The sequence below is a fragment of the Danio rerio genome, chromosome 15, assembly GCF_049306965.1.
Source record: "Danio rerio strain Tuebingen ecotype United States chromosome 15, GRCz12tu, whole genome shotgun sequence".
Lineage (NCBI taxonomy): Eukaryota > Metazoa > Chordata > Actinopteri > Cypriniformes > Danionidae > Danio > Danio rerio.
In genome coordinates, this window is record NC_133190.1 from 7,236,236 (window position 1) to 7,256,296 (window position 20,061).

General features: G+C 36.5%; 1 protein-coding gene across 1 annotated transcript; it reads right to left on the reverse strand.

Annotated features, from left to right (window-relative positions):
- Positions 1 to 52: 52 nt before the first annotated feature.
- ech1 (enoyl CoA hydratase 1, peroxisomal) lies at positions 53 to 19,434 on the reverse strand. Its single transcript, NM_001006068.1, is given in 10 exon segments — positions 53 to 582; positions 10,657 to 10,807; positions 11,187 to 11,258; positions 11,351 to 11,421; positions 11,600 to 11,664; positions 12,843 to 12,891; positions 13,503 to 13,627; positions 14,043 to 14,131; positions 14,390 to 14,558; positions 19,188 to 19,434. Coding segments are annotated over 10 exon segments (927 nt in total). The 5' UTR covers positions 19,219 to 19,434; the 3' UTR covers positions 53 to 477.
- Positions 19,435 to 20,061: the final 627 nt, after the last annotated feature.

Genomic DNA, 20,061 nt, shown 5'->3' on the forward strand with positions numbered 1-20,061 from the left:
ATATTACAAGACCAAGCTAGTTTCTCTCCATTCAGCTGACTATACACTAAACTGAGCATTAGCTTTTTTATTGAGATGCAAAAAATATCACAATTGAAAACATCACAGTTTTACATGTTTGATGCCGAAGTCTTGAATCACAAAATCAGTTAAAATCTGATTATGTATGAATCTTTATCTAGGTGTTAAGCTTTTAGGGGCTTAGCAGCTTTTTGGTTAATTAACATTTGTGAATCAGTATTGAAGGCAACCATTAAAATATTAAATCAAACATTCATCTTGCTTGACCCAGAAAGACTTATCTTCAAACTGCAGATATGTACTCAGTGAAAATGAAGACAGAATGTAAATATGTCATCGCTATAGACATGTTTCAATTGTAAAAATCATGTTAATTAAGATGAGCAGATCAAATTGATCTCAGGACATGGCGTTCAATGAACTTTATAATCTTTTTTTTTTTTGGTGCTTGGAATCTCAGAGCTTTGAGAAAATAACTTCTTTGAGGTTCTTCTTCTCCATCGCTGCCTGAGCTGATTTCATTAAATCTTGGGTTTGAAGCATGCTCATATTCCAAGTGTTCTGCAGAAACAAACAGAAACAGGACACAAAGATATAATTACATAAAAAAATAAAAGTTATCATTTCATACAGGTCTTATAATTTGATTTGACATACAGCATTAAATGAGCATATTCATAATTTCATATGTAGTGTATATTGCACACACTAACTGTTTTAAAAAAAACACTGTATGATTGACTAACCCACCAACATTGTTTATTATTTTTGCTGTATGCGTTTCTCCTATTTGCAGTTTAAATGATTAAAATGAGCTGCCTTGTTGAGGGGTGTTTTTTATTATTATTATTAATAATAATAAATATAGCTGCAAACAGCAATTATCGAGGCCAAGCAGTCCATCGGCCACATCATTAACAAGCAAGGCAACAATCTACAGAGCAACTGGAAAATTCTAGAACTTTTTTTACAGCAAGGTCTGAGAAAAATTTGGTAGAAATTGGGCAAACAGAGTTTAAAACAACAGATTTTCAAACGAATTCAACTTGATGGAAAGGAAGTCGTGTCAATTAGGGAATAAGTTATATCAATGTTCTCTGTACGATCCAAGGAATCTTGACTCATAACAATAAACAAAACTATTCAAAAGTCATTTGATAAATTTTGTATAATTTCTATTGATAGTTTAAGTTCTATTAATAGTAGTCTATTGATATTAATTGTGTCCATTTTACCCAGAAGGTGGCGCAAACTGACGTAGTTTGGTCAAAGTCAGAACAAGATCACTCATATTAAGTTTGGTTTCAAACCATTGCTGTGATTCAGCCTGTAATGTAATCTGGCAGCATTACATCAAGTTTGCGCATATGCTAAATGACAACAGTTTTGTCTATTGATATGACTTCCATAACTTTTGGTCTACATGGTCTGAAGATGTTCTAAGTCAAATTAAATGAAGATTGGACCAACGGTCTAGGAGGAGTTAAAAAATAATGGTTTGAACAAAATCAAAATGGCAGACAGAACATTTGGCAGATTATGGCATAATTGGTATCTGTGTTGTCGGCAAGAACCAAAGAATAATTTGAGACATTTATATAATGATGGCTAATGAATGTCTTAGAACTCTTGGCCCATATGAGGTGCTGTCACCAAATTTTTATGGTGTGGTCAGTGTGAGGCAAAAATGACAGACCTAAAATTTAGTGTCATTATCTTTATTTAATCCCAGAGCCTTAGATGTAGTTTGGCATCATGCCAGCACATTTGTCGGTGCAGTAACCAAAAACCATTACCCCTCTATCCACACAAATTACATAACTTTTGTCAGCATGGTCTGAAGATGATCCGAATTAAATCAGCCAAACAATGTAGGAGTTTTTCACTTAAGGCTATGGTGGACCGGAAGTTAATTTAATTAATGGTATAAATATTCTCAGGACAACCCAAGGAATGTATCAAGACAATTTACATAACAACAGGCATAATTAATCCAAAGATATTAGCAATTTTTAGAAATATCGTTATAACGTTTCACCAAAAGGTGGTGCTGTGACAAACTTTTTGAGCACCTTTAGGGCACAGTCCCGAAGACACATACTGACTTTTCATAACAATTCGCCAGGACAAAATATTAATCTTTAAAGTTATTCTAAAATCACTGACCTGGGAAAATCAGACATCTTTTAATTTGACATGCTCCGTCAGATGTAAAGAGAGCAAATTTATGAATTTTGAAAAAGGGTTGAGACGTTATATGCAAAAAAAGCATTTTTAAAAAAAAAAATCTCCCGACCACTAGGGGGCAGTGCACCAAAACACTGAAGCTCACTCCAAACCATGGCTGTGATAACACATACCAAGTTTGGTGTGAATACATCAATGCGTTATGAAGGAAACAACTTAAGTAAACCTTCACAAGCTCTATGTCAAATTTGTTCGCAAGTTAATTGAAAACGGTTTGTCTAATCTCCTTGAATTCCATAACTTTTGGTCAGCATGGTCTGTAGATCATGTGATACAATTCATTCATTCATTTTCTTGTCAGCTTAGTCCCTTTATTAATCCGGGGTCGCCACAGCGGCATAAACCGCCAACTTATCCAGCAAGTTTTTAAGCAGCGGATGCCCTTCCAGCCGCAACCCATCTCTGGGAAACATCCATGGGACACACATTCACCCACTCATACACTACAGACAATTTAGCCTACCCAATTCACCTGTACTGTATGTCTTTGGACTGTGGGGGAAACCGGAGCACCCGGAGGAAACCCACGCGAAGGCAGGGAGAACATGCAAACTCCACACAGAAACATCAACTGAGCCAAGGTTCGAACCAGCAACCTTTTTGCTGTGAGGCGACAGCACTATCCATTGCGCCACTGCCTCGCCCATGTGATTCAATTTTGGTGAAAATCGGTCAAAAGGCCTAGGACGATTTCTTTCAAATAGTTTTTTACAAAAATTCGAAATCTCGAAAAAATTTTCATGATGGGAAATGACATCATAGGAGGAATTAGACTGAGCCAAGGAATCAGAGGAAAAAGAATTTTGACTGTAGCCTATTGAGATCAAAAGATATAAAGATAAACATTAGTGAAATTTGTTAGTGAGTTTGAGTTAGAGAGTCTATATTTGTTGTGGTTGAAGATCAGACTGTCCTCTATCAGTGCTAAAGACTCCCAGAGCAGAAGAAAAAGACGCAGAAGAAAGAAAGAAGGAAGAAGAAGAAAAAGATAGCATACAATAGGTGCCTACACACCTTTGGTTCTTGGCCCCTAATAATGGCAAAAACAATTATACACACACATACATACACACTATAAGAGCCATAAGTTCATTGTTTTATTTATGTTAAATTGATAATAATGTAAAAAGCAACTTGAAAATATATTACTAAAAGTAATTTAATTTTTAATATAGAGTATATGCTGATGTCACTTCCGGTAAGGAAGAAGTTGTGTCATGAAGATGGAAGCAAGACAGTTTTTTGACCGTGTATTATAGTTCAGTTAAGTTGTTATTAAACATGTTCGAAATGACATCACTGGACTGTCTTATGTTACCCGCGTTCAAATCCTGCTAATTCAGAGAAACAAGACAAGAAGAGACGGATCGATGGCACATACAATTTAGTCAAAAAACTTGCTCTATGGATATGGAAATGAAGGAGCGCACGTGGCACGTTATGACGGACGGAGATTCATCTCTAAACTATCGTCTTTGAGTGATCTGAAATGACTCGCGATCGTGGATTATAAATAGTGGATGATATTTCTCCGGTGGATTTAAAGCTGTTTTACAGGAAGGAACGTGACTGACACGTATGAAACGTTGCATAACAGTAAGGTAACGGACTCTGATTCGGCTATATGATGACTCAATGCATATTTGAAGAAGCTGAAATGCATACGGTTGATGCAGAAAAGTATTGCGTGTACTTTTAATCGTCTGCAAACAGTTTGTGCATTGATTAAATGGAGATGGCTGAAGGAAGCGAAAGTGAAACTGCAGCTTTCGAACACAAGAGGGCGCCTAAACCTACTGAAAAGGCTTTAGAGGAGAAATTGCACAGAATTATTGGATTGAGAAGAGCTAAATTATCTGCTCTTACCAGTAATATAAAAACCCTAGAAAGGTTGATGAATGATGATGAAAATCTGCAGAATGTGCACGATTTAATGCAACTTGACTTTGCACAATTGTTAGCAGAGTTTAATGATTTAAATGTTCAAGTTCAAGATCTTTTGTCTGAAGATGAAAGGATTGCAGACCAACAAAACTGGTTTCAGCCTAAAATGGACTCTGTGAATATTTTTAGGAATAAAACAGAAAACTGGATAGCTGCTGTAGCTGAGAAAAATGAGAAAAATGACAATGTGGAAATGGAGGATGATATTATGCCTCATGACAGTGCCTCACAGGTATCTTTGAACAAAAATGAGCTTAAGCAGCGGTGTGATTCAGTTACAAGTGGATCTGTTTGCTCCTCTGTATCATCTGCATATGCACAAGAAGAATCAAAACGTGCAGCTTTGCTAGCAAGGGCAGCATCATTAAAGAAAAAACAACAACTTGTAATTGAAGAGATGCAGATAAAGGCAAAAATGGAGGAACTTGAAATAGAAACAGCGCTTGCAGAAAGTGATGCCAAATTAAAGGTTCTGAAAGAATATGAGCATTCAGAGGATGGAAAAAGTAGTGTGCGGTCAAAGAAAAGAAAAGGAATCCACCATAAACAGCTTGAACTGAAAACAGAGCAGAAAGAAAGCTCACCTTCTCATTCTACTGTGGCGAAGGATAAAGCAAAGTCTGTCTCAAGTCCAAAGATACATCCAGCAACAGAACTGAACATACAAGTACCTGGACACAGTGACTATCCACAAGCAGACAACAGCATTATTCAAGTTATGCAGAAACAAAATGACTTGACTGAGTTGTTGGTGAGACAACAAAGACAAATTCAGCTTCCTAGTAAAGATATACAAGTGTTTAGAGGGGATCCATTAACCTATAGATCCTTTATCAGGTCTTTTGAGCATACCATTGAAAATAAAACAGACAATGAAAAAGACAAGTTGTATTATCTTGAACAATACACTGCAGGAGAGCCTCAAGAGATTGTCAGAAGCTGTGAATATATGCCGTTAAGCAGAGGTTTTAAAGAAGCAAAGCGACTGCTCGAAAGGCATTATGGAGACGAGCTTATTATAGCAAGAGCTTTTATTGATAAAGTTCAAAAGTGGCCTCAAATCAAGTCTGATGATGGCAAAGCCTTGAGTGCTTATGCTTTATTCCTAATTGGATGTCGCAATACATTGGAAGATGGGGAGTCCATGGAGGAGATGGACAGTCCCACCAATATGAGAGATGTAATTTCAAAATTACCATACAAAATGAAAGAAAGGTGGCGATCAGAAGCATATGACATCAAGGAAAGACAAGGAGTAAGAGCTAGATTTACTCATTTGGTGGATTTTATTGATCGTCAAGCAAAAGTGGTCACAGATCCCTTCTTTGGAGACATACTGGACACTCGCAATGCTGTAACTGCAAAGGTGAATCAGAAGGAGAAATTTCCTGCTACTAGGGGAATAAAAAAGAGCAGCTTTGCAACCAACATATGCATGGAGGAAAGACGGCCTCAAGATACATCAAGTAAACTTGCCAGTCCAGCTAAGATGGTAAGCGCTTTTGAAAAGCCATGTATGTTTTGCTCAAAAAGTCACACTCTTGAGTCATGCACTGAAATCAAAGAGCAGCCACATAGTATACGTGTGGACTTTTTGAAGTCAAAAGGCTTATGTTTTGGATGCTTAACTCGAGGTCATTTGAGTAAGATGTGCAGAAAGAGAATTGAATGTAAAGAATGCTCTCAAAGGCATCCAGACATTTTACATATGAAGGAAGATCGCAAAGTGACGAAGCAGGTTGAGACACCAGACAAAGAGATCTCATGTGCCCAGATCTCCCTAAGTCACCAATCATGCAACTACACAGAGTCTGGAGGAGATAACTGTGTGCTGTCAATAGTGCCAGTTAAAGTCAAGTCAAATAAAAGTGACAGATATGTGGAAACATATGCTTTCCTCGATGCTGGAAGTACAGCAACATTTTGCACAGAGGAGCTGCGAAATAAACTGAAACTGAAAGGAAAGCCAACTCAGATTCTATTGAGCACTATGTGTCAAGACAAGCCAGGTGAACAGAAGTTAGTGAGCAGTTTTATCCTCACCGACCTGGAAGTATGTGGGCTAGACGACACCAAGTATATTGAACTACCTAAAGTCTTTACACACAGCAATATTCCTGTTCAAAATGAGAACATTCCTAAACAGGAAGACATTCAAAAATGGCCTTACTTAAGTGAAGTGAACATACCCTGTATTGATGCAAATGTGGGGCTTCTGATTGGTGCAAACAATCCAAAGGCAATGGAACCATGGCACATTATAAACAGCCAACAAGATGGACCATACGCTGTTAAAACTGCACTAGGTTGGGTAGTAAATGGCACCATTAAGAAAACAAACAATGCAGAAAGGTCCAAACTGCCACATCATACAGTTAATCGTCTCTCAGTAGTGGAAATCGAAAAATTGTTGATTCAGCAATATAACTCAGACTTTCCAGAACGCCTGTATGAGGAGAAAGAGGAAAAGTCACTGGAGGACAAAAGATTCATGCAGTTAATGCAGGAAAAGACTAAATTTGAGAATGGACATTACTGTGTGAAGCTACCCTTGAGAGATGAAACAGTTGACATGCCAAACAATCGATGTGTTGCTGAAATACGTGCAGCTAACCTAAAAAGAAAGCTTCAAAAGAACTCAGAATTGCTTGATGACTACACTACGTTCATGAAGAGCATAATAGAAAAAGGATATGCTGTCAGAGTTCCCACTGAACATCTTAATCTCAACGACAACAAGGTGTGGTACATTCCACACCATGGGGTGTATCACCCGAAGAAAAACAAAATTCGTGTGGTTTTTGATTGTACTGCTTCCTTTCAAGGTATGTCTCTGAACAGCCAATTGCTTCAAGGTCCAAACCTCACAAACACACTTATTGGTGTACTCACCAGATTTAGAGAAGAACCGATCGCTGTGATGGCAGATGTGGAGTCAATGTTCTATCAGGTGAAAGTTCCTGAGGAAGACACAGATCTACTTCGCTTTCTTTGGTGGCCAGATGGCAATTTGAATGCACCTATAGAGGAATACAGAATGACGGTGCACTTATTTGGTGCCACCTCATCTCCTAGCTGTGCCTCCTATGCACTGAGAAAGACAGCAGAGGACAGAAAACATGTAGCATCGCAAAAGGCTGTGGACACAGTTCTGAACAATTTCTACGTGGATGACTGTTTAAAATCAGTGTCCAATGAGCAAGAAGCAATCAACCTTGTCAAGGAAATTCAAGATTTGTGTCTGGAAGGAGGTTTTCGATTGACGAAGTGGGTGAGCAATAATAGGAAAGTATTGTTGTCTATCCCAGAAGATCAAAGGGCCAGTGGAGTAAAAGACCTTGACTTGGATCAGGACTCTTTGCCTATAGAGAGAGCACTGGGTATGCAGTGGTGCACAGATGATGACACCTTCACATACCATATCAAAGTCCAAGAGAAGCCGTCGAGTAGAAGAGGTATCCTCTCAGTGGTTAATTCAATCTATGATCCTCTTGGCTTTCTGGCTCCACTCATACTACCAGTTAAGTTACTTTTAAGAGATCTGTGCAAACAAGGATATGGCTGGGATGATGAGATTGACGACAAGCGTGCTGATCAGTGGGTTAAATGGCTAGAAGATTTAAGTCAGATCTCAAATGTCAAGTTCAAAAGGTGTCTAAAGCCAGAGAAGTTTGGCATCACAGCAGAAGCTCAACTGCATCATTTCTCTGATGCCAGTGAGAGTGCTTATGGCACAGCAACTTATCTGGTTCTTACAAATGAACAAAATCAGAAATATTGCTCATTGTTGATGGGGAAGTCAAGAGTAAGCCCACTTAAACAAATCACAATTCCTAGACTGGAACTGACCGCCGCAACCATAGCAGTCAAAATGGACAAGATACTAAGACAAGAACTACAAATGCCACTGCAGCCATCTATTTTTTGGACAGACAGCACAACGGTGCTGAGTTACATTGAAAATGAGAGCGCCCGCTTCAAAACCTTTGTAGCCAACAGGATTTCACTAATACGGGATGCCACCACTCCGTTACAGTGGAAGTTTGTCAGGTCAGCTCAGAATCCAGCAGATCAAGCTACTAGAGGTATTAAGGCAAAGGACTTTCTACAAGCAGAAACATGGACAAAGGGCCCAAACTTTTTGTTGAAATCAGAAGAAGAATGGCCACAAAGACCAGATCAGATTAATCAATATCAACAAAAAGACCCTGAAATTAAAATTGAAACCAAAGTCAACATTCTTAATGTCAATGAAAACGACATCCTGTGCAGGTTAACTGACTACTACTCGAGCTGGTTTCGTCTGAAAAGGGCAGTGGCATGGATGCTAAGACTAAAAGAGACACTCCTACAGTTATGTAGGGCAAGGAAACAGTTTCAGGCGTCTATTGAAACATCTGAGAAAGACCCAGAAAAACAAGCATCCCTTCTACAAACTGAAATGCAAAAATTCAAATCAAAAATAAAGAAAAGGTCACTGAGTCTGGAAGATTTAAACCAAGCAGAAATTCTTCTTATTCAGCACAGTCAGAAACAACAATTCCTGGAAGAAATTGAGGCTATCAAACAAAATGTGACTATTAAGAGAAGAAGTCAGCTGTACAGGCTTGACCCTGTGCTCCAGGATGGGATCCTAAGAGTGGGTGGTAGACTTAACAAAGCAGCCATGCCAAATGAATCCAAGCATCCTGCAATTCTGTCAAAATACTCCAGAATTTCAACACTCATTTTAAGTGACATTCATCAAAGATACGGACATTGTGGTCGAAACTACACATTGTCCATTCTCAGACAAAAATTCTGGATTCCCCAAGCTAATTCAGCCATTCGAAAATTAATACATAAATGCTCAGTTTGTCGCCGGCTTAATGGAAGAGTTGGAGAACAGAAAATGGCAAGTTTGCCAGAGGACCGTCTGCTACCTGATAAACCTCCCTTTACAAACGTGGGTGTTGATTACTTCGGACCCTTTGAAGTGAAACGGGGCCGGAGTACTGTAAAAAGGTACGGAGTGTTGTTCACTTGCTTAACGATTAGAGCAGTTCACATTGAGGTGGCTGATAGTTTGGACACTGACTCTTGCATTAACGCTTTAAGGCGTTTTATAAGTAGAAGAGGACAAGTCGCTGTCATGCGCTCAGATAACGGCACAAATTTTGTTGGTGCAGAAAGAGAGTTGCGAGAAGCACTGAAAAATCTGAACCACATCACAATAGAACAGGCCATGTTGCAGAAAAACATTAAATGGATCTTCAACAGCCCAGCTGCCTCCCATCAGGGAGGAGTTTGGGAGCGTCAGATCCGTACAGTTAGAAGGATACTTAATGCTCTCCTAAAGGTACAATCTATCAGCGATGACAGTCTTCATACCATCATGTGTGAGGTGGAAAGCATTATAAACAACAGGCCAATAACTACCACATCCGAGGATCCAAATGACCTTGAGCCTCTGACACCTAACCATTTACTACTGTTAAAAACTCAACCCAACATGCCACCAGGCGTCTTCAAAAAAGAAGACCAGTATATGAAAAGACGTTGGAGACAAGTCCAATATATTGCTGATTTGTTTTGGAGCAGATGGACTCATGAGTATCTGCCCATTCTTCAAGAACGCAGTAAATGGACAAAACTTAAAAGGAACTTTGAGCCAGGCGATGTAGTGCTAATTGTGGAGAGTTCTGCTCCCCGCAATTCATGGATAATGGGAAAAGTAGTTCAAACCTTGCCTGACTCCAGTGGAGCTGTACGCCGTGTGAAGCTACAAACCAAAACAAGCATTCTAGAGAGACCTGTAAACAAATTGTGCTTGATTCAAGAAGCAATTTAAGAAGAATAGGTGAAACAAAGACAATGTGAAAGGACTACATTTACAGAATGACTGAATTTCTATGCTTCTTATTGATGTTTAAATTTTAATGGCTCTTAGAAGTTAAATATGTATATGATAATTGTTTGGTCTCCTGTCCATACAATTAGGGGCCGGATATATAAGAGCCATAAGTTCATTGTTTTATTTATGTTAAATTGATAATAATGTAAAAAGCAACTTGAAAATATATTACTAAAAGTAATTTAATTTTTAATATAGAGTATATGCTGATGTCACTTCCGGTAAGGAAGAAGTTGTGTCATGAAGATGGAAGCAAGACAGTTTTTTGACCGTGTATTATAGTTCAGTTAAGTTGTTATTAAACATGTTCGAAATGACATCACTGGACTGTCTTATGTTACCCGCGTTCAAATCCTGCTAATTCAGAGAAACAAGACAAGAAGAGACGGATCGATGGCACATACACACACATTCATACATTCATTTTCTTTTCTGCTTAGTCCCTTTACTTTTTTTATTTATTTAGTTATTATAAAGGAATGTTTAATGTTCATTTATTACTCAATGTTTTTTATTAGTAATAATGATCTAACTAACAGTTCAGATCTTACCATATAATTCAGAGAATCTGGAACACTGTGGTCTCTGGAGTAAATGAGATTGACTTTGGTTCCCTGGACTGCTACCGGACTTTTGCTGGCAATCTCTTGTGCCATCTCCAGAGCTCCAGCCATCATAGTCTCTTTATCTGGGAACACACGGCTGTATGGAAGAAGAAAGAACCCATGTCTACTAAAATGCATTATGTCCTTGCTCTTTTTAGTACATTACCTTGATGTAGTGTGTGATTTATCTGCTGTTCGTTTATGTAAAATTCTGTAAAGTGCATGACAAATTTTCTGTTTTCTACAGTAACTCTGAGCAATCATGTAGAGGAATTACAAATTTACAGTACTTCATGTGAGACAAGCCAAAAAAATAAGTTATGTTCAGTCTGTTTTTACAAAAACAGTCTGCTTTTTCCAATGCATTTTTGATGTATTCAGGCTCAAGTTTATATTGTAAAACCCAAGCCCTCAAGAAAGCTTTTATAATACATACTATATTTATATTATAGCATGTCATCGTGCTTAAATCTCACCTGACCAATCCACAGCTCTTGGCTTCATCAGCATACATCTTCCTTGCAGTTAAAGCCAATTCGTTCACTAGACTTAAAGTGAGTGACAGCATATTTTACAATTAAGTGCATTAAAACAAAAACTGCTGCTGAATTTTTAACAAACTTTAATATTAAGTAAATACCTTCGACTTCCAATAACTCTGGGAAGGCGTTGCAAAGTCCCAACATCAGCAGCCAAACCAATATCAACTTCCTGAACAGAAAAAGATTAGTTCAGGCATTTAAATATATGAACATATGCAGTTTGCAAATTTATTCTAAAATCATTTTACACGAATGAACACAGATGAGTTCATATTGTGATTACAGGGAGCTTAACATAATTGCTGTCATTTAAAATCACAACAACAATCTACAAAAAAATATCCCACCTTGACCTGAAACCAGGCATCCTGTGTACACAGGCGTATATCACATGCTGTGATCAAGTCCACTCCTGTAAAACACACACACACAATTTCATTCATTCATTCATTTTCTTGTCGGCTTAGTCCCTTTATTAATCCGGGGTCGCCACAGCAGAATGAACCGCCAACTTATCCAGCAAGTTTTTACGCAGCGGATGCCCTTCCAGCCACAACCCATCTCTGGGAAACATCCACACACAGTCATTCACACACACTACGGACAATTTAGCCTATCCAATTCACCTGTACCGCATGTCTTTGGACTGTGGGGTAAACCCACGCGAACGCAGGGAGAACATGCAAACTTCACACAGAAACGTCAACTTAGCCGAGGTTCGAACCAGCAACCCAGCGACCTTCTTGCTGTGAGGTGAACGTGCTACCCACTGCGTCGCCCACATACAATTTATTGGTAACAATTTGTTTTCTTTCATATGGAGCTAAATAGTTTAGAACCTAACTTCACTAGTACAAAGTTGTTTAAAGAGAGTGCAATTAATCATATCAATTAGTTCTCAACCTGTCATTTTATGATACAGACAGGTTAAGACTCAAATAGGGCCTATGTGGTGTCTCATTGTTTGGCAACACTTTAAAATAATGATCCATTCGTTGTTTGATAATGTAAATACAAACAATTAGTAAACATTTATTACATTTAACTTTGTTAACGTTGATGTAATTTAAGTTAAATATTGTTGCTTCATGTTAACTTATTGTGCATTTACTAAGGTTAACAAGCACAACTTTGGATTTTAATAATACATTAGTTAATGTTGAACTGTTTCCCAGTGATGGGTTGCAGCTGGAAGGGCTGCGTAAAACATATGCTTGATAAGTTGGCGGTCCATTCCTCTGTGGCGACCCTAGGTTAATAAAGGGATTAAGCCGAAAAGAAAATGAATGAATGAATGAATGAATGAATGTTGAACTGTGATTAATAAATGCAGCAACACTTTAGTTTAGGTCACAATTCACAGCATTAAACTATCAACTAACACTATTAGCTTAATAAACTGCTAATTAGCTGTTTATTATTGGTTTGTAAGGTAGAAGTTGGCTTTGGGTAGGATTAAGAATTGTTAATTAAAACAGTTTACAAACTAAACAAACTAAACAAACTAAACCAAAATCCTGTCTCTTCAATAAATAAAACTAGAAAGTATGGAAAGTATAAAACTTGGAAACTTGGTCCACAGAAACATACCTCCTCCAATACATGCACCATGAATGGCTACAATCACTGGTTTTGGACACTGTGCAAAGAAACACAAGAGACAAGATGAATTCTTTATCATATTTTATGACTTTAGGAATATTCTGAAGCAGAGTATTAAAAAAACTTTAGATCTTTTAAAAAGAGCACACAAAAATTAGAGAACATCGATGTAATAAACTTTTTAGTTTTCACTTAATTAAACAAAAATGGCCAAGCATCCAGCCCGAAATATACAACTATCTTATTGAAATTGTTTTTACAAGAGAGAGTCCTTGAATGCCTACAGTTTTGTTCTTTGTGGTCATGTATAAGAAATAATGTTCCTTGATTACCAGATTCAAAACTATGTAGTGCTAAAAATCGAGGTTCTGCCTAGCCAAAGACAAGGAAAGAAGACAGAACTGTACAATGCCAGGGTAATCATCAGCAAGCAAAACAATTGCATATATATATATGTATGTATATATATATATATATATATATATATATATATATATATATATATATATATATATATATATATATATATATATATATATATATATATATATATATGTGTGTGTGTGTGTATATATATTGTTTTGTATATATATATTTATTTATTGTATTGGTTTACAGTATACAGTATTCAAGATATGAAATACTAACCTTTTCAATAACAGAGAAGGTCTCTTGGTATTTACTTATGGTGCGACGCAAATTCCATGATATCCTGGCAGTGTCATCACCTACAGGCTGCAGAATATCACCGGCCATGCCCATGAGGTCAATACCTTTGCAATAAATCATTTATAAATGCCATGTAGTCATAAAAAAGTTGAATAAAAAATAAATTTAATTCAGCAGCATTTACATACACTGTATACATTTATAATTCAAGTCCTAAAGGGACATCACTTCACCCAAAATTTGAATTTCTGTCGCCATGGCAAAATTTTCATTTCTGAGTGAACTTTTTTTTTAATGACACACATGTATTGTCTCACAGATGATATTATAAAAAACATAATGAATTAAATGTTCAACGAGGAATTAGCTTTTTAGCAGGAGGTTGTTAAAACATTTTTATATTATAAGAGACAGTCTAACCAATCAACAAATCACAAGCAAAATTGAAACTGAACAGTTTAGACTTTTGACTGGTAATAATTTGTAAGATGTTGCAATAGTAACGTGAGATAGATTTACCAGAAGTGAACAGTTTTCCAGCACCTGAGAAAACTACAGCACGGCATTCTGGGTCTTCAGCTATCTGATTAAAGCAGTCAACCATTTCACTGTAGGTCAAAAAACAAACACTGATTACTTTGATCACGTATTGCTATTCAAATAAAACACTTTACACGACCATAGAAATGACATAAAATCTTAATAGAAATCAAATTTCATTTATAAACATTACTATTTATTCATGCCACTCTACTATTCTGAAATTAGTTTACAAAGTCTAAAAGGAAATGTTACAGGAAATGAAGCAATGATATCAATAATAATAATACAAAAAGATTCATTGAACACCAAAGTGTAGGTCATACAGCCAGAATGCTTTGTTCATGGCATTGCGTTTCTCCGGACGAGAGATCTCAACATGAGTGATGGTGTCAAGTGGCTGGCTTATTGACAGAGTTGTGAAGGCAGGGGTGGATCCTCCTGATGAAGACATTCCTCTCACAGCATTCAGGAACGGTACAAACAGACCCTGTTCTAATCACAAAACACAGGTCAAATACACAGGTTTACACTTCTGAATAATTCTGATAATTGTCACATACAGACCCATCTAATCTTCTGTTAGATATAATGTTTTTAAATGAACATTTTTCAAAAATGTATTGTGAATTGAAGAAGAGACAAACCAGGTGAAATTTCGGGTATATATACTCAACGGCAACTGACTTTGAGTATGAGTTACCACCCTTTTAGAAATGGGCTTTACTGCTTTCCCAGATTTGAACTATATTCTATTCTGAAATGGAGAATAGAGCGTTTTACATATTTCAGACTAAACATGCTCACTTTTTACTTAACCTGCTTTCTGAAACGAACCCCTGATGCTCATCAGTCACTTGATGAACAGTAGTCAAACTTTGACATATGCTATTAATGTCTAATGTGGAAAAACTTATTCTAGCTTTTATGACCTCTCGGGGTTGCTTGTAGGCCTAATTAACAAACTTCAGCTGGTTCCAAATGCAGCTACTAGAGTGCTTTCTAGAACTAAAAACTATGACTATATTAGTCCGGTTCTGTCGGCTTTGCATTGGCTCCCTATTAAACATTTAAAATTTTATTTACTACTTACAAAGCCCTAAATGACTTGGTTTCCCAGTATTTGAGTGAAGTCCTGGTACATTACAACCCCTCACATCAACTACCCTCAACTCATTGCCTTACACAGATTTCTCCAGATTCCTTTAATTTTTCACAATATTACATACAGTTGATATCAGAATTAATATCCACCCTGAATTATTAGAACGCGTTTTTTTTCCCGATTTCTGTTTAATGGAGACAAGATTTTTTTCAACACATAACAAAACAACACTAAACATAATAGTTTTAGTAACTCGTTTGTAATACTTGATTTATTTTATTTTATTAATGTTTTTCTAGATATTTTTCAAGACACTTCTATACAGCTTAAAGTGACATTTAAAGGCTTAACCAGGTTAATTATGTTAATTAGGCAAGTTAGTGTAATTAGGCAAGCTATTGTGTAATGATGGTTTGCTCTGTAGACTATCAAAAAAAAAAAAAAAAACTTAAAAGGGCTAACAATTTTGACCTTAAAATGTTTTTTTAAAAAATGTTACACTTTTTATTCTAGCCGAAATAAAACAAATTAGACTTTCTCAGAACAAAAAAATATTATCAGACATACTGTGAAAATGTTCCTGCTCTGTTAAACATAATTTGGGAAATACATTCATTCATTCATTCATTTTCTTGTCGGCTTAGTCCCTTTATTAATTCAGGGTCGCCACAGCGGAATGATCCGCCAACTTATCCAGCAAGTTTTTACGCAGCGGATGCCATTCCAGCCGTAACCCATCTCTGGGAAACATCCACAGACACATTCACACACACACACTCATACACTACGGACAATTAAGCCTTCTCAGTTCACCTGTACCGCATGTCTTTGGACTGTGGGGGAAACCGGAGCACCCGGAGGAAACCCACGCGAACGCAGGGAGAACATGCAAACTCCACACATAAACACCAACTGAGCCAAAGTTTGAACCAGCGACCGAGCAACCTTCTTGCTGTGAGGCGACAGCACTACCTACTGCGCCACTGCCTCGCCCAATTTGGGAAATATTAAAATAAATAAATAACTTTAAAAAAAAAAAGTATTAATCAAAGGTATTTTTAGGGTTAATAATTCTTACTTCAACTTATGTTAGCTGATGAATGACCTACATTCTTAACAATTTTGAAATTAGAAATGTTAATTTTAGTTGATAATTTAATTAGCTTGTCTTTTGCCACAAAATGATCAGCAATTGTACCGCTTTACTTGCAAAGTCTGAAAAGCTGCTTATATACACAAACATGAAAATGTACACCTTTTTTAAAATGGTTTATTTTAGATGTTCTATACTTCTTCCGTTTTATCTTGCTTCTGTCCCATAATATTACAGTTATTAGTCAGTAAAACCATTGAACTCATTTTATTTGTGCTTTTTTCAACTAAATAAAAGTTAGAAACAAGAAAAAAACTAGGTCCCATATTCTTGATTTATCGAATTGGATTTGTATTATAATTATTGATAGGCTAACAATGATTGAAACACCTGGTTTTAGACGATAATAATTCATTACTATGGTGTTGGGCCTCCTTTTGTGGCCAATACAGCATCAATTTGTCTTATGAATGACAGCTACAAGTCCTGCACAGTGGCCAGAAGGAATTTGAGCCATTCTTGTAGAATAGTGGCCAGTTCATTACATGATGCTGGTGGAGGAAAAGGTTTCATGACTCACTCCTCCAAAACACCTAAAGCGGCTCATTAATATTTAGATCTGGTGACTGTGCAGGCCATGAGAGATGTTCAAGTTTACTTTTATGTTCATCAAACCTCTCTGACACCAGTCCTGCTGTGTATATTGATGCATTATTATCCTGATTCACGGCACCACCTGGATACAATAATTGACCATTAGGTGAACATGGTACTCCAGAATGGTTCAGTAGACCTTGGCAGTGAAGTGCTCATCTAGCACAAACTTTAGGCCTATGGAATGTCATGATATTGCAGCCAAAATTTTTTTCTGGGCATGCAACACTCTGAGAGGTACACGTCTTTGGGGCTTATCCACACCGTAACTCTCCCAAGCTGAACAATACATGTTTCACATCAACCACCGGCCAAGATTTTCACTGTTGGCACCATTTAAACAGACGTTTGGCATTGGCTTAAGTGATCAAAATTGCTATGGCAGCCCGGCCATGTATTTGAACCCTGTGGAGCTCCAGACACACAAGACAGTTGTGCACATTTAATTCAGCAGTGAGTTGGGCAGCTGTGGTTTTATGTTTTTCTGTATACAATTCGGGTTAGCACCTCTATATCCCTTTCAGACAGCTTTCTCTTGCTAACAGTTTCTGTTGTTGGGGATTGGTCCGTCCTTCTTGTTGGTATGCTGACATTACCCTGGATATTACTCCGCTAATTAAATATTCACACTCTGGTCTTACTGGTGGAACATTGGCCACATGGCTGGTCAAATTAAGCCATGAACCCTCCAAAACTTAATTGGCCAGTGTTTCAGGTTCATTGTCCAACCCCTGTGCAGTTTTATAAGCAATACAATATACACTATCAAAAGATTGTATATTAATAATAATAATAATAATAATAATAATAATAATAATAATAATAATAATAATAATAATAATAACTAATTAATTAATATTAGAGTGGGGCGAAGCAGTGGCGCAGTAGGTAGTGCTGTCGCCTCACAGCAAGAAGGTCGCTGGTTCGAGCCTCGGCTCAGTTGACATTTCTGTGTGGAGTTTGCACGTTCTCCTTGCGTTCTCGTGGGTTTCCTCCAGGTGCTCCGGTTTCCCCCACAGTCCAAACACATGCGGTACAGGTGAATTGGGTAATATAAATTGTCCGTAATGTATGAGTGTGTGTGTGAATGGATGTTTCCCAGAGATGGGTTGCGGCTAGAAGGGCATCCGCTGCGTAAAAACTTGCTGGATAAGTTGGCGGTTCATTCTGCTGTGGTGACCCCGGATTAATAAAGGGACCAACAGACAAGAAAATGAATGAATGAATGAATATTAGAGTGATTTCAGAAGGATCATGTGACTCAGACTGGCGTAGTGAAAATGAATCTTTAAAAATACTGGAATAAATTATTAAATAAAATTATAAACTTCGTTTGAACAGTTATTTTATAGTGCAATGACATTTCGCACTTTTACAAATTTTACTGTATTTTTGATTAAATAATTCATTCACACACACACACACACACACACACACACACACACACACACACACACACACACACACACACACACACACACACACACACACACAAAAACATCACACTGACCCCAAACTTTTGACCGGTAGTATATGTATAAATGCAAATAAAAAATAAAATATATACCTTAAATTATAAAATCATATTATTAAAATGTTAATTTACTAAATATTTTAGTCTGAGAAAACTACATGCAAAACGTATGCAATTCAGTGCCTTCACACCGTTTTTGAACTTGAAGCAGTCTGTTCCCAAAACTTACTACTATAGTTTCAATCACGTATTATTCGAAAAACAAACGGGGTGAACATTTTCCACATGCTTCTCTGGAAAGATATCCTGTCTATATTACAGTTACCTTACCATACAGTTATATTACAGTAACATAACGAAGTATAATGATCTGCTTAAGATGCTTTTTAAGTTCATGCTAACATGTTCTTAATTTTATATAATTGGCTAAAATTCAAGCACCCAAATCAATTATAGAAAACGAGATAAAAGCTGCATTGCTGGAATGAACTTTTTAAATATTTGATTTAACGTTATCTATTAAACCTATGTAATTTAACACACACACACACAAAAAAAACATATTACTGACTTTGACCTTTCACCCAGTTACCCAAATTTAGCAAGTGCAATGACATTCACTAACATATACACAGTAGTATTTTCTTCAATTGCAATTTACGTCTATTACATCAAAATGGTTTACAAAACTTGTGCGTTTGATTCTTTACGACCGAAACACAATAACATAACAACAACAACAAAAACGCTCAGTATTGCTAATGTGGGTATTTCAAACGCACGTAAACTGTCACTTACTTCTGAAAGCAGACTTGAACACTAATGCCATCGGTGCCCTTTGACCAATATAGTTGCAATCAAAGAGTTGGTGACCTGTTTATCATGAATATAATATAACTTAGCTTCAGCAACTTTATCTGATAGTGGTAACGAGTTAAAAAAAGTTATCGTCACAATCAGATGAAAAAACCGTTCAAATCTGGCACAATTTTATAATGTATGGTTGTTTTATTCTGCAGCTTTTATTTTTCTATAAGACGTCACCACGTTTTTCCCCTGACGTACGGTGGCTCGTTAAGGACAATGCTTAACTCGAATCACGTGTGCATTGTAAACCAATCACAGAATAGCAGTGTTATAAAACATTTGTTTATTTTTCACGGTTTTTCTAAGTTATTTATTTAATGTCATACTAACGCTATTAATGATATCATTGTTTGTTTTGTTTTTCAAAAAAGTAATAATTTAATTTGTCAAACATATTTACTATTATATTATATTATTACATCTTTATCTACTCATGCAATTATTATTTTTTTCTATTTACACATGTATTTGTACATTTTTACTTGCCTTTTTAACACGTTTTTATTGATTTGAGTAGCTTTTAACATGTACAACAGAAATCAGATTCAAACATACAAAATGATAATAAAAATAATAAATGAAAAATAAAACTATATATATATATATATATATATATATATATATATATATATATATATATATATATATATATATACACGAGTAGTAATAAAAATAATAGAAACATAATTGTAAATGCATGTACTTTCACCTACAATATAAAGATACATCCTAACAACAACGGTATATCAATAGCAGGTAATACAAGTTATACCGAGAAAAAATTAGTATCAGCTTCCTTCAGGAC